Below are 15,509 nucleotides of genomic sequence, written 5' to 3' on the forward strand. Positions count from 1 at the left end.
AAAGTTTAATTATCCAGATAACCATCTGAAGTAGAGAACATTTTTTCCCCCCAAAGATTGAAGGCTGGGTATGAAGTTACCACTTGGATCACCAAAATTAGAGAGTCCTTAACATTTAAAGAGCTGCCTACAAAGACAGTGCCCCTCTTTATGTAAAAATCCCAGTTATGTTAAAAATGAGCTGCACAGTATTTTGTTTCTTCTGGCTTTCTGTTCCAGCACAATGGAATCAAACACAGCTTATGGGAGAATGACCATTTGTGGTGAAGGAATGGATTGCAGGATTTCAGACTGGGAGGAATTATTAACTCCTTGCAATAAAGCATTGACTGCAGGGGAGCCACAGAGGTACCCGAGGCTGGGAGGTCACAATGGTTCAGCACTCACTGCTCTACCCCCACCAGAATATCAAAAATAGGAATAAATTACAAACAGGAATATTGTGATAGCAGCTCAGGGATCTTTGTTCCAGCTTTCTCCAAAATGCTTCCAGGTAAATGCAAAGGGGCAACAAAAAGGGGAAATTTCCATTTGATGCCTGGAGAGCAGGGGCTGTGAGGGGAAAGGTTTAAACTTCCTCATCACCCAAAAATCTGGGAAAGAAAAGGTCCTGTCTGGGAAATCAGACCCCCAAAAGAGGGAGCTGGAAAAAATAATTTTCAAGGATTACTGAAAGCAGTGGTGGGATGGTGGCAGAACTAAGCCAGGACTAAGTCTGATGAAAGAAAGGGATTTACACACAACAGGCACAGGGCAGATATTCCAGATTCTAAGGGAGTTTCACTTCATGAGAAATCTGGGTTTTCTGAGGCATTCAATTCTGGAAAAGGAGTTGGGTAATCATGGAAAAGTTGCAAGAGAAAAGGACGTAGATGCTGAACATGATAACAGCTTGAAAAAGTACAAGATGAAGGCAACCAGGCAGCAATAAAACAGCCTTGGCTTCTCCAAAGAACTGGGGAAAGAAGAGAGCAGCACCCACAAAGCCTCATGAAACAGATTGTGCTGGTGATCTGAGGGCTTGAAACTGGTTCAATATTCAATATTCAGTTCAATATTCAGAATATTTGCAGGCAAGGATACAGTAGATATTCCAGACAAATCCCAAGTCAACAAGAAATTCTGTTTACAGGTGGATTCTTCCTTTGTGAGGATGAGAATGCAGGACAGATGGTGAGGGATTTATTTCCACATCTGTTTGTCCTCAGATTCTTCAGGCTGGCTGCATGTTAAGGTTAAGGGGAGATGCTGCAATCCAGAGGTAATCAGGAGGATGCTCATCTTTGGGACTTGGGAAACTCAGACATGAGTAACTACAATTAGTCCTTGGGTCAGAAAACCTTAAGTTTTTCTATAGAAAATACAATTAACCCTACTGTCCCCTTATCAGATTTTAAAAGTGCTGTTAGATGGTAGAAAAGACAGACAGAAGAAGCCACAGAGCACAAAAGAAGCTGAATTTTTTGCAAGCCCTGTGGGAGCAGAGACAACAGAGTGAAGTGTCCATTCCAGCAGCAGGCTTGGCTTTGCTGGGCATTTCATTTTAGCCTGTCTTGGAGTAAAAGTGTGAAACTTCCAAATGATGAGTCCATTTTATGGTAAATAAGATCTCCCCATTAACAGGGGCAGGAATGAAGTCAAGCAGCTCTGGACCGGCCCATTAGTTCCACCAGGAACTTCCAGGTATTTTCTTCATTCCATTAATCATCTGAACCACGGCAGGAACTTTTTATTTCCCTCCTTTCTCCCTCCCCCTCCTTGAGGGAAGAGCCAGCACCAATGGGTTTTTACAACAAACTCCATCTCAGGAGCTTCCATGTCAAGATTTCAGCCTGTTGCAATGCACACCCGAGGTCAGAAGGGAAATACCAAAAGGAACACAGATTATAGGGCTCTGTCAGCTCTGTAACTCCAATTCAGAGCCAGCTTTTTCCACAGCTAGAACCGAAACCCTCAAACTTCTACATAAAAAGCCCTTTTGCTTCACACGCTGTAAGAATAAAGAAATTTGGTAAAGAATGAGACACAATTAAAGGAAACAGCCTAGAGGAAGAGGAAGGAGCGTGTCCTTTCAGCCTTATCAGATCTGTCCTGCAGAGCTGTAGCCCCTTTAACCACATCCCCTGCCCCCTCTGCTCCTCAGAGCAGCCACGCGTCCACTCTGACACTCTGCAGCTTTCCAGCCCTGCACAGAAACTCCAAATAAACGGATCTCTTGCCTTGCTGAATAATAACCACTTTCTATTCACATGTGGCAGGGCAGGTCCTGCAGCCCATTTGCAGGGAGGGGAGCTGTCAGTGGCAATGTCAGCAGCGCTGGAGGAGATTTCCCAGGGAGCCTCTGCAGCCTCCAGCCCTGGAGGGCTCCAGGACCAGCCCAGACAATGCCCTGAGGAACCTGAGCTGGACTAGGGGGGGAAAAAAAACCAAAACCAGTTGGATTAGAAACTGCCTCAGGTCCTGCTCCAGGTGAATTTTTCTGTGATTCCATGACAAGATACTACAGCCATAGGCAGGGATGAGTGGAGTAAAAAAGGAACATCCCAGCACTGCCAAAACCCCCCTGCACTGCTCATTTATCTCAAAGCTACCCCTGCAATCAGTGATTGTGAGCACAGCTCTGCCAGTTCCGGAATATTGGTAATTTTTAAAAAATCCATTCTAAAGAGTCAAGTCTTATTTTGATCCAGGTGGTTTAAGTTCCAGGCATTGTAAGGAAGGAATTTTTGATCACCAGTTATGAAAACTGACATTTTCAATCTCTGATAAACCTGAGAACTCAAAGCCATTAGCACTGAAAAAAAAAAAAAATATTGTGTCTCCACATAGGACTCAGACATAAGTTAAGGATTAAAATAGAATGGAAGTGAGGAACTTGTGACACAGCTGACAAAGCCTTTAGCACACACACACGTCTTCCCTCTCAGCCCAGATGTGCAGCCTCTCCCCTGGTGTCCCTGGAAGGGACAGAGGTTCCCAGACAGCTCACACAAGTGGGCTGCATACCAGACTCTTGTACAACACAGATATTTAAACAGTGTCTGGAGCAAGGAGGAAAAACCAGCCATGTTCTTGATTATGATACCAGGATGAATTTCTGTCAGTTATTGAAGGTTGTCCTTAAAAAATATTTAAAACAGCTTTTCTGACCCAGCTTTTGATCATTTTTTGGCCTTTCTCAGAATACTCAGGAGTGAAATATCAAGTATTGAGGGACAGATTTTCCCCTTAGAAACTTGTGTTGAGCATTCCCAAGACACACAGAACAGGGCATGAAAATCCAGTGACAGAATTCAACCACCTGCTTCTCCACAGCTCCTGTGCCAATGCAGCTTCCAGCATTTCCAGTACACTTGGTGACATTATTTCTAATTCCTGTTGTAAAGTGAGAAATTTGTTCCTGAGAAAATCCTCCTGACCTAACACCGAGTGAAAACGTTGCAAAGTAACCCAGGTTTCGCTGCCTGGGTGATTTCTGATTTATGTACTTCCACACTGAACATTTAAATCATGTTTTAGGGAACAGACCCTTCAAAGTAGAACTCAAAAAGTCCTCTCCAGCCGGCATTAGTAATTAGTGCAATGCCCTGTGCTGTTTTTTCCTTATCTGCGAGCAGGTGTGCAAATGAATAGAACAATGTGGGCACGTTCTGCTGCCAGTGCCCAAAGAAATCCAACCAGGAGGTGCTTTACACATTCCTTACTCACAGCTCTCATTGTCTTCCCCCTGCCTGGTTTAACTCTTTGCTATCTCTTCTCTCAGGAAATGCTCAAGTTCCCTTATTTAAAGCTGCCATTGACTCATTCCAAAACTTATTTTAAACGAGGTAATTTTAGAGAGCAGTTCAAAACCGAGTTGTTACTCAGTGCCCCCAGCGCTTGTTCTATTGTCTGTGCAAACACACCGGCACTTTGTCACCTCGCTCCCCAGCACTCCTGGGGACTTTGGTCTCAAGTGCAGCTCGAGGTTTGATCAGTTGTGAATTTCTGTTTAATTACAACCACCATAAAGAAAAAAAAAAAAGGGAAGAAAGCTCCCCTGGAGCTATTAACAAATCCTGGCATCAAACCTGAGGAATGCAGGGTGTGAGGAGCAGCCTCCTGGTGACCACCCACAGCCCTTCATAAATAACAATTAATAAAGAGAGGAAGCTGATGAGGAAAGGGAAGACTGAGCAAGAGAAAGGATGAGTGGAATTCGATGCTCCTTTTCAACGAGTGATTTCTGGGAAAGCAAAACAAAGAAATAAAAAAGAAGTCAAGGTTTCCCAGTTATTGTACATGACCCTTCCGCTTCTATTTTTATGATAAGTGCTTTATAAAAACCTGCTTGTGGTCTGCTTGAACTTCTTTTTTCTTGTACCAAGCACCCTTAAACGCCGTTGATTAAACAAGCCAGCAGCCTTTTCAAGCAGGAACTTATCAGATAGCAGTCGTTAATTTAATCACGGCAGAGATCCCTTCTGACTTTGGCCATCTAAAACGCTGCTAATTAAGTGAGATTTCTCTCATTAGTCGCGCTTAATCATTCCCGGGGAGTGAAGTCAGCGTCGTGTCGGAACACAGCGCTGCCTTCTCCCGGGTGTGGCACGGGCTTTGCTCCGCTCCAGCACCGAGAGCCCCACGTGAAGCTGCGGCAAGGCGAGGCCGGGTTTCCAGAGAAGCTGCGATGATGCGAGAGCCTGGCCCCATCGGGCTTTAACCCCTTGCTGCCCTCGGCGAGCAGCCGCGGCTCGGTGGAAGCCCAGGGCAGCTCGGTTGAATTCAAACCCTCTCGAGTCCACGTTGACAAATTCTTTACCAAGCCCTGTGGTTACAGGGAAGCTGGTTTCACTCTGAGTCACTCCTGTTCAAACAGTTTACTGGAAATGGAGGGGAGGGGGAATTTTCAGAGAAGTCATGTGATGGCCAGACAAACCACAACCAGTAAAGGTTCAGTGGAGGCAAAAACAGGTCCCAGCAACGACTGACAGCCAGCGTGCAGATGGCACTCAGTCATTTCCAAACCAGTCCTGCTGCTGCACCTCCACATTTCTGTGGATTTAACCCTTCTCCGAGGCTCTGTTCTTCCCCAGCTCGGAGAGTAAACAAACAGCAGTGGCTGATAGTAACACAGGCAACTAGAAAATATTTTCACATGGAAATTTGGCTGCGGGCAAGGCTGCACAGAAGCAAACCCCCGATGTGTAAATCATTAGTTCTTAAAGAAATGCTACTTAATGAAGCCAAACACTCAGAGCCATTAAGGATTAGATATTCAGAGATATCAGTACTTTCCCCTCTTAGCAAGGAGCACCGGGATACAGCAGGGCCCATGCACTGTCACCGGGTACCCTGAGGGAAGCTGGCACCAAAAGTTGCTTTTTCACTCCTCAGCTTGAAGTGTTCCAGCATGACAGAGAACCGAGAAAAATTACCAAGCAGCAGCTATTAAACTGGCAAAAGAGTCCCTGCTCGTGTGTGTGGGACACAAAGCTGCACCAGGAGTCTGTGACTGTGTCATTCCCAAAGTGCTGCCCCAGCACCGAGCATTCACTTCCCCTAACTGGGGCTGCTTGGAGATACTCCCCGTGGCCAAAAGAGAGCTCTGATAAAACCTTCCTTCACTCTGGAACAGAGCTAACAGCAGCCGAGGTGCTGTTTGAAACGCTGCTGGGTTCTAAACCTGCCCTAAGCACGAACAAATCCCAGCTGGGGCGTGCTGGGCTCTGCCTTGCGGCAGCTCTGGGGACAAAGAAAAGCCAGAACAGCCACCCCTTGTGTAGGGCACGGCCACGAGGCAGCTGAGACACTCCCTGCAGGAACCGGGACTCGCTGTGAGCACACAAAGGGACGCCGAGGAAGGAGAAGTGAGTGTTCCTTTAAAAGAAGGGGCTTTTTCTCAATGTGCTAATGGGAAGTACAGCACGGACACATCGGCTGCAGGTTAAAGAGCTCTCTCAAAAGCCAGCACAAGGAGTCAGGTCACTCAGATCTGACATGCAGGACAGAAAATCCATCAATAGACTCTTTAGAGTAAATGGCGTTTTACCCTGTGTAGCTCTGAATGGAGCACTAAACCTTTGCTGTTCAATCCTCTTGGGTCCCTTTTTTGGCTGTTGTTTTTGTGGCCCAGCCAGGAGCATATTCCCCCTCCCAGATCCTTCGGGCTGGATGCTGTAGCCACGGCCTATTCTCACCAGAGAAGATGCTCATCTGTTTCTCCAAATTACCATTGTTTTTGAGAAACAGCAGCAATGAGCTCTCTGAACAACTCGCACGCAGCAAAAACGTCAGAGCAGCTGGCTCTGCCTCATGGGCAAAGAGCAGCTCAGCAATTCTTCAAAATCCACCACCCATGCCCAAACCTTTCCAGAAAGCTGGGTGCAAGGAGACCTTTCTGCTGCAAAAATGCTCCTGTCACTTGACATGAAGCACTTGCAGCATCCCCAAGGCACAGGACACTTGTCACAGCCCCCCGTGTGAGGCTTCAGACTCTCAGGGTGGGAGAAAGCTGATGGAGGTAATAGCAATTGTTAATGAGCAATTAAAAAATAGACATCACTGCTGCTCATGAATGCAAATTACAGGGCAAAGAGTGATAAGATGTGCTGGAGATTGGGATTTGCAGAGGTCATAGGAAAGGCAGGCCTGTCTCCCACAGACATCCAGAGAAAACATGATTGAAGCCAAAAGCAAAAAGGAAGTCACATTAGCAAATGGAAAAAACTGAACTGTCAGTTTTATGAGCACAATACAATTTAATCGGATTGTCAAAGCCTCATGTTAAAAGAGTTTATAGAAACCAAACCACAAGTGGAGTTTGAAAGATTTTTTTTTTTTTCCTGGCCATCCATCCACAAAACAACACGCTTCAATCCCAACTCAATTGCCAAGAAAATAAAATCAAAAGTACTGGTAAATAACAGCATCATTTTCCTTCATGAATTCATTCCACAAGGCCATTTGTTTACTCCAGGCAGTCAATACAGCTATAGTTTGGCCTGGCCTGACAAAATGCTCTCTAGCAAAAATTTCCTTCCCAAGAATCTCACTGTGCGTTCTGGAAACCGTCTCTGGCTGCTCCCACAACTGTACACACATATAATTTGCTGGGAGAGTTTCAGTAAACACAGATACTGAAGTCATGTATTGAACTGGTTTCCTTGTTGTTTTTTTTACCACAACTTGATTTTTGTACAGTTAAGGGATTACTTTGCAAAGCAAAGATTGATGGGAGACAAAAGAACAAAGCAGATTCTTTTTTTCCCCCTGCTGCATCTTTTAAAAAAATAGAAGAATTTACTATTTATAATAGCAGAAAAACCCTTTGGAACCTTCTAGTAGGGGGAGGCTTTTGGGAAACACAGGGTTTACTGTTAGAATTACTAGATTGCACTCAGTATTTCCAGACAAACCACTTTCATGGAAAAGCTTCATCCATTTTTTTTTTTGAAGGAGGGAAAAGAAAAGTGTATATTTATCTCCAGAAACTACCCTGGCAGAGGAGTTTAAAGACATCAGTGCATGGTAAATAGCATCTGCTGGTTTTTAACAGCAGTCTCATGACCCGTTTCAACTTAGTGGCAGACAAAACAGGATAAGAAGGAAAAATACAGAGGGAAAAATTCGGTGGCAAACAGCATGAGGAAAAAATGTTTGATTTGGTCTAAAACACTATCAGGAACTCGTGATCAGAATGCAAACTCCTGACCTGAAGGAAAAAATATCCACAGCAGTACCTGACTGATGTGCTGCATCAATTGCAAACTGTGCACTACTCAACCCCTGGAGAAAATAAATGACAAGAGCAACAAAAAGGGACCTGGAGCAGTTTTGCTGCTTTTCCACATCGGGAAAAACGTTTCCTCAGGCTGATGAATGGGACACACACTGGTCCCTGAGGGTGTCAGTGGCAAGGCAGGCAAATGTCATCTGAAAGGGATGAGCTGAGGCTGAAAATCATCTCTGGCCCAGGGAGGATTTCAATGCAGCAAGAACAACCAGGATTATGGAGCAGCAGCTCCTCTAGCCCTGTTTTCCCAGCCCAGTGTCTCCCTACCTTTATTGTGCTGTTCTTTTAACTCTAAATAATTACAGTACCTGTACAAATACTTGGCTGCACTATTTTATCTGCTCCAACAAGCTGCATTCTTGTCCTGCCATCACCACAGCTATCACCCAGTGCAGGACCTTTCTCCATCCCTGGCAAGTCTGTAGTGAACTCACACCAGCTGATTCTTTGGCCCCTTCTCATTTACTTGGTTATTTAGCCCCTGTCAGCTGCTCTGTGTTTCATTAGCTCTGCTGTTTCACACACTGTCCTTACTTGTGCAGTCTCTGCGTGTTCCAGCATCTCCTCGAACTCCTGGTACTCCTCATCATCAGGCTCAGCACCCGACAGCCGGGCTGCCCTCGCCATGAAATAGGGGGGCAGCTCTCCAATGGCTGTACCAGCACCCTGGGAAAAGAACAATCCTGATTTATTTTCCTGTTTATTCCCAAACACAAAACACGTGACACGCACAAATCCCGTGGCCGTGCTCCGAGCCGACAAGAGCAGCTGTTTGGAGCAGTTTGCTTTCACCCACCAGGTCAGAATCCCCATCATTTCCAACAGAATGCTGCTCCTTTGAATCCCTATTTCCCTCTCTTTCCCTGTGGGGCTGCAGGGTCAAGCATCCAGGATCTGTGCATCCCGTGGAGCGGCGTGTGGCCGGAGCCCTGGGAGGCTGGGGCTGGTGGCTCTGCTGTCCCCCCCATCCCTGCTGTGCCCCACATCCTGAGTCAGCACTGCTGTGTCTCACCCCAGCACATGATGCCAGACACATTCCCCAGCATGTGACAACCCTTGATCCCCAAGGGCCTCCAGAAGAATCCGGGAGCTCCTCCCCGGCGCTGTCCTGGAGTTTGCTTGTTCAGTCATGAGACTCTGGGCAAGTGTTTGTTAGAAAACAGACTCAGGTTTTACTACAGCAAGGAAAAAAAAGGTTAAGCCAAGCCTGAGCTCGAGTTTTCCCTGTCCTTCAGCTGGGATAGCTGGAGCCAACCCCAGATGAAAGGACGGCTGCGTTCTCACCGCAGGAAAATTGTATTTGTTTTCTCAGGACATCAAATGACTCATTTCAGTCTTGTGGGTAAAGGCAGCTTTAGCTTAAGCAAGGGAAAAAAAGAGAGACAAGCTAAGATTGAACATATGGATAAACAGAGGCTAATGGAACAGGAACTCGGAATTAACTCAGGATGGTTTAAATTTAGGGCAGGTAAGAGACAATAGCTGGGCACTGCACGGGAATGTGCTCCCTGCAGATGGCTTTTCTCTCCCAGGGTCAGCAGTGAGTAACAAATGCTTTTCTCCTCCTTTGAAGCAACGTGAAAGCTTTTCAATTTCCTTTGTTCCTGCTCTATACACAGCTGCAAGCAAGAATTCCAGCTGCTGTGGATATTCCAAATCAACAGGTTGTGGTTTTAAATACCACCGCAGCTCAATTCTCAGTTTAAGCACCCAAAGTGCACACAGGCCTCAAATGTTTATGCCCTTGTTTTCCACAGAAGAAAAAGTTTAAATGACTGCAACAAGCTGAACTTCATTAATCTACATATTTCTGGCACAAGGGGAAGATAAGCCTGAAAACAGTAGCAACAACACTTCAGAAAAATTAACTTGAGGTTATGTTCTCAGGGTGATGCAAGAAGAAAAAGTCACATTGCTCCTCCAGGCTCTGCCAATTTGCTTTGGCTTCGTTCTGTGAACTGAGGAAGAGGTTTGCATGTGTGTACTGGACATGAACTTTCTTTAAATTGGATAAGTCACATGCTCATTATTACAAAACATTTCAGAAGTGCAACAAAAATCATATGATTTCATGTCTGCAGGAGATAGGTTCCTTAAGTGCATAAAAGCAAAAAAAAAGGAAAAAAAAGAGCAAAAGCAGCAATTAAGGGTTCCAAACCAGTAACTATTTAACTGCTTTTTGTAACATTAGATATTTTCCCCATTTAACTCTGAATGCCAGTTTTACATGGAGATCCCTTGGACTCACAACAAACTGGAAAAGCAAATGCTAATCAAAATTCTTTTACATTCAGAAAAGGAAACTGGGAAATGACTCCACTAGAAAGAGTCTTTGAAACAGATTTGATCCTGCTCAGGACACAGGCAGCCTGTTCTGCTAATCCCAAGCAATTAAACATTTTTATTCTTTCCCCTTATTTCTTGTTAAAACCCAAAAAGGCTGCAACACATTAAAAATATAGGGCACTATTGAATTCCTGGTCCCTGTGGGATGGGAGGCTGTGAAAACTGGCATTCACCTAAGGATTGCTCCTGAGCCCTTCTGGAGCCAACTTTTACAGGGATTGCAAAAAGCATCATTTTCATCCCACCTAATAACTCAGGCAGACTGAATCCTTGTAAGACTCATTATCAGCAGGAATGGCCAGCACTGCCATGCTGGGGACTAGGAATGATTTGAATCTCTGCCTGAAGTTGGCTGCCGATGGTTTGGTGACCCTTGTGCAGATAAATGCTCACATTTCACCCCACAGGACACTCAGCCTGCAAAGTCATCCTGGGGTGAGCTGCAAAAATCAGCTTTTTCACCTTCTGCAAGTCTCCATTCTCTTTGCTAAGTGGACATTTAGCTTAAGAGTGACAGAATCCAAAATAACTCTCCTCCACAGCTTCCATAAGGAGTGAGCTGGAATTAGGACAAAAGAAACACTCTGGGAGCAGAGCAGCAGCAATTGCCAACTTGATTTGGCTTACAGGAAATTAGCAAGCAATGTTTATGTACTCAGGAACATTCCAAGAAAGCACAACATTACAGGGACACCGGGGAGGACAGAGGATGCTCCCCAGGGAACAGCCAGGGGAGACAGAGTTCAGAGCAAAGGTAGCGGACAGGGACTTGGGAAAGGGGGGGAAAGGGTGAAAAAAGTGGGATGCAAATGTTCCTGCTGCCTTGGCCTCTCCCTGATCTAATCCAGGGAGCTCAGAGCACCAAGGCACTGCCTGTTCTCCCCCATGGCTGCTCTGGAGGACACGAGATTCCAGCTCTGCTCTCTCAGTTCTGAACTTAATTCTCCTCATGGCTCAGTTTTTACACGCTGCAGATGAAGCAAGAGATGTTTACCCTCAGCTGCATTTTTATTTTGCAACCCTAGAAACGTAGCTGTAAATGCCATTTTTATTGCTTGTCTCTATTCAACAGATTTCAGCAGAGGGGGATGAGGAAGAAAATAAAAAGAAATCTTAGATATATTGATAGTCTTGTAAGTATTTGTGTGATCAGCTACTTACTGAGCATTCAGGCAATTCTGGACTTTCATTAAGAGTCAAATTTAAGCTGTTTTTGACTTTTTGACAAACTTTTTGACAAACTTTGCTTTTTGACAGGGCTGTGAGGCCACTTTCTCTGTTACTATTTTGATTTTAGTCTCTAAACTCACACAACCTGACTGGAATTTTTGTAACTAACACAACAGCTGCTATTGAAGAAATTGTAGTGACCAGTTGCCTTATATATTAAAAAATACCAGGGCAGGCATCAGACACTGTTTTTAGAATTTCCTTTCCCTGCATTTGTGTTGGACAACCAAGAATTTAGTAATTAAATCACCAGCTAGGACAGGAAGTCAGCAGCAAAATAAAGTTAATTTGGTATGTGGTTCACAGCAGATGCATCTGTGTAAACTGCAATTCAAAATGATCTCCATGTAAAGAAAAAAACAGCCTGGATGACCAAAATTCTCAAAAAATTAAACTTCTACAAGAATCTGTAGAGAAAAAAAAGAGGAAAACTGAAAGGAAGTTCCAATGACAGACCCTGATTCACTTTAACAGGAAAAGCTGCTCAGCTTTTAAGTGAAAAGTGGAAGCAGGCAGAGAAACAGAAACAAAATATGTAAAAATGTGGAAAAGAACACTTTTAAATGAAATCCAATTGAATTAAAATGTATATATTTTATTAAAATATGTAAAAATGTGGAAAAGAACACTTTTTAATTAAATGCAATTTACTGCTGCAGCCCAGAACAAGCTGTGAGATGAGGTCCTGAGTCCTGCAGATGAGGAACTGCAGCTTCACTCATGTTACAGCCCCAAAACTCTTGCAATTATTTCTTACTTCGACTTGAGAGCTGCCAGATCATCTGGGGTGCAGAAACCCTTCCTAAATTTTACTTTTTTACATCAACAGCCTTCAAATTCTTTGCTGGTATTTAGGAAACTGCAGCTGCCAGAAACACCCCAGGAATATTCTATTTAAAAGCATTAAAAAGTTCACTTCTCACATTACCTTGGGCATCATTATTCTGCTAATTGAGGCATTTCTGCCAATTGCTGCCCACAGAAATGGTTTTTAAAGAAGCCTTACCCACATGCAGGCCTCCAGCCTGACTTTTGAGATGATTGCCCACAAGGAGATGGAGCCTTCAGCTGCCTCCTCGTCAGGGCAGATGATTTGATCCGGGTAAGGAGGCTCAGGGAAATTCACAGAGTTACATTCATAGGCAGCAAGAGTGACTGAGGCTATGTGTGGACCCTGAAAAATAAAATTAAATTAAAAAAAAATTCAATTTTTATTTTCAATTTGTATTTTATGTGAGTTAGAATAAAAATTAAAATTAGCCACCACCATCCCCAACGCTTGTCCCCAGGATAAAACTTAATGCTTCTCTCTTTAAATAATGTTATTTATGTAAAATTCTTGTTTGTTGGAGTTTTTTTTAAGACCATCTGAATCACAATGTTGAGCTACTAATGTACTTTAAAAAAATTAAATATTTCTTTTGACCCACTGAAATGTTAGGGAGACTTTCAGCTTTTGCCCTGCCACTTAGAAGGCTGTCAAAGAGAAATAAGAATCCTTATTTTTTAAAAAACCCAGGAATTTTCAACTATTTGACAATGTTCTCCTTAAGGTATTTATGACCTACAGCTTTATTAGAGGAGGTGTTTTCCCTACTGCTGCTTTTAGAGGATTAGGCATTTAAATTGTATATTGATTTTTTTAATGACTGGGTTTAATGACATCTTGCAGCAGACTTTGCTAACTTCTGTAGTTTTCTCCAACAGCCAGTTGTTTAATTTGTGTCTGTTTTTTCTGAGTAAACAAGAAAGGGACCTCAGTGCTTTTTGCTAAAAAATGGTTTGAAATGTAATTCCAAACTTAAACATTATTTAAATACCATTTAACTGAATTAATTTTAGTTTCCATCTTACACTGAAAGATTTTTTTTGGACTAAACTCCAAATAAAAGGAGCATAAAAATCCATTCAAGAAATGAACTGTTACATAGTTTAAAAACCTGAAAGAATTGCCATGATTTCTAATACAAAAGAATTGAGAAGCAATTCAAACAATCTGAACACCAGACACTGTAGCTAAAAAACAATCACTTAACAAAGGTCATGGAAACACTGTCCAGGGAGGAGGAAAAAAATAAAATTACTGCATTCAACTGAGATCTTGATGTAAATCCACACATTTAAATAAATTTAAAAGTTTCCTTAAGTGCAGAACAAATTTCACAAACCTTAACTTCTGCTATTCGTTATTTGGTGGGTTTTGACATCGTGCTGGGAAATGTTGCCAGCAATTTTCATTTATGTTTTTATCTGCAATCCGAATTTATTTTCATTTTATTAGAGCAATAAGGGAGGTTGACACACCCCCCAAAAATCAAAGCAGAATTTTTGAGAGAGCAGAGGGAAAGTGTGAGAGAGCTGAGCCCTGCCCGGGCTCCCTTTGAAATGCAGGAGCCCCAAAAGCTTCATTTGCACATTAAAGGGTGAAATTCCAGCGCAGGTCCCACACAAAAGGGGAAGCTCCGGTGCTCCTGGGTTTGCTGGGGAGCTGAGGTTCACCCACCGACATTTCCACACTGCCATTTTTCAGTGGCACCGAATTAAGAATGTTGAAATAAAACACCAGTTATATTTTCTGTATGGCAGCTGCGACTGCTGTTGTCATAATGCAAACAATTGCAAATAAACCCATTCTGCTGGCATGCAACTGGTAAAGGACAAGCTGCTCTGAGAGCAAGAAAATGCTGTGATTTATTCCTTGCTGCTTTACAGGAGGCTCGTTCCAAGTGCTTGGGTGTATTTTGGATTGCAGAAAAACAAAACCTGTGAGATGATAAATGAGGCACAGCCTCTCCTGAGGAGAAGAAAAAGGTTCAATGAAATAAAACTGATAAAGGAGGGATCCAGAAATTGATACACAAGAGAGATTTTGATATGGAAGGGAGAAAAAAGACTGGAAGAATGAACCAAGGAGTAATAATTTATATTATTAATATTTCTATAGGCCCTAATGGCAATAAACTTCTTGGTAGCTGTAGCAAGATCATCTCCACAGCTAAATAAATAACATCTCTAACATCTCTCTATTTCACTCATCAACGGCAGATGCAAAGAGATTTGAAACATCCCTAAAATTGTAAAGTAGATTTATGGCAAACCTGGGAACCCTTTCTCACTGTGAAACTTGGAGGATTTAATCCCATCCCCAGCTTGCCCCTCCCTAGGCCTGACAGCTACCTTGGGACCAAAAGAAGGTCTCAATCCCAAAATGAATGGTTTTCACCTGCAGAAATGTGCAGTGAAACTCTCCTGAAGGGCAGGTTTGCATGGAGGAAATGCCCCCGTGTTTGAGCTGTGAATGACAATTCCCTCATTCCCTCAGGCCACAGCCAAGCAGTGAGATAGGAAATCCAGAGCTGAGGCTTTCACTTCCACGAAATTTGGAATATACAGCACAGAGGAACTGCAGCCAGCTTATTTAGAATAGCAAGGGACAAATTTTATCACTACTATCAGTAGTGACAAGCAGCCCCCAGTCCTTGCAAGGCTTCAGCATCACCCAAATTTCTTCCCAAAGTGCACCCAGGGTGGATAAAGCAGGTCCTAAAATCCCAGGGGAGCACACGAGGACCAAATGCCCAAGTGGAGATGCTGCAGGAGACTCTCCCAGCAGAACTGCCCCCCTGCAAGAGGCTGAACACCCTCAAACCCTCCTGTTGAGAGCCCTCCCAGTCTCAACAAATGTCTGCAAAAGGAAAAATTTCACAGGGAGTAGCCAATTGGAAAAAAAAAAAAAAAAAAAAAGCAAAAAGGCATTTCAGCAAACAGCTGCAAACGGCCACCTGAAGGCCAGGCCGAGGGAACAGAACTCTCCCAGAGCAATGTAAACAATTCTATAATGGAAAAAAGTTGGAGTGGTGGAAGCCACAGAAGCCACATTCGAACTGGAATGAGGAATGAAGTGCAAATGGTTTGTTCAGAGGGATGGAGTGTGGCATGGAAGGGAGGCAGAGCAATCCCGAGGCCTCCTCCCCTGTCTGGGTGTCCTGGGGGTCACAGGGCCTCTGTCCTGGCCAGGCTCAGAACAACCCCCCCACATCTGATTTTGGAGCTCCCCAAGCCTGGGTACCTCGAAACAAAGCTTGGCTGAGCAGGCCCAGGGCTGGGAGGAGAGCAGGAGCATTGGAGGGTTGATTTCTGTTTCTGAAAGGAGCAGGGA

The 15,509-nt window shown here is 43.9% G+C and overlaps 1 protein-coding gene across 1 annotated transcript in view; it reads right to left on the bottom strand.

Annotated features, from left to right (window-relative positions):
- Positions 1 to 15,509, bottom strand: part of VMP1 (vacuole membrane protein 1) — a 62,933-nt gene that overhangs the window by 24,978 nt on the left and 22,446 nt on the right. Inside the window, exons 6-7 of the mRNA XM_071448079.1 lie at positions 12,357 to 12,524; positions 8,309 to 8,440 (exon numbers count right to left, since the gene is read on the bottom strand). Of these exons, the coding sequence (XP_071304180.1) occupies positions 8,309 to 8,440; positions 12,357 to 12,524 (300 nt within the window). The remainder of the gene's footprint in view (positions 1 to 8,308; positions 8,441 to 12,356; positions 12,525 to 15,509) is intronic.

This window comes from Agelaius tricolor, unplaced genomic scaffold, assembly GCF_023055355.1.
Source record: "Agelaius tricolor isolate 1412-34295 unplaced genomic scaffold, bAgeTri1.0.p SCAF_25, whole genome shotgun sequence".
Lineage (NCBI taxonomy): Eukaryota > Metazoa > Chordata > Aves > Passeriformes > Icteridae > Agelaius > Agelaius tricolor.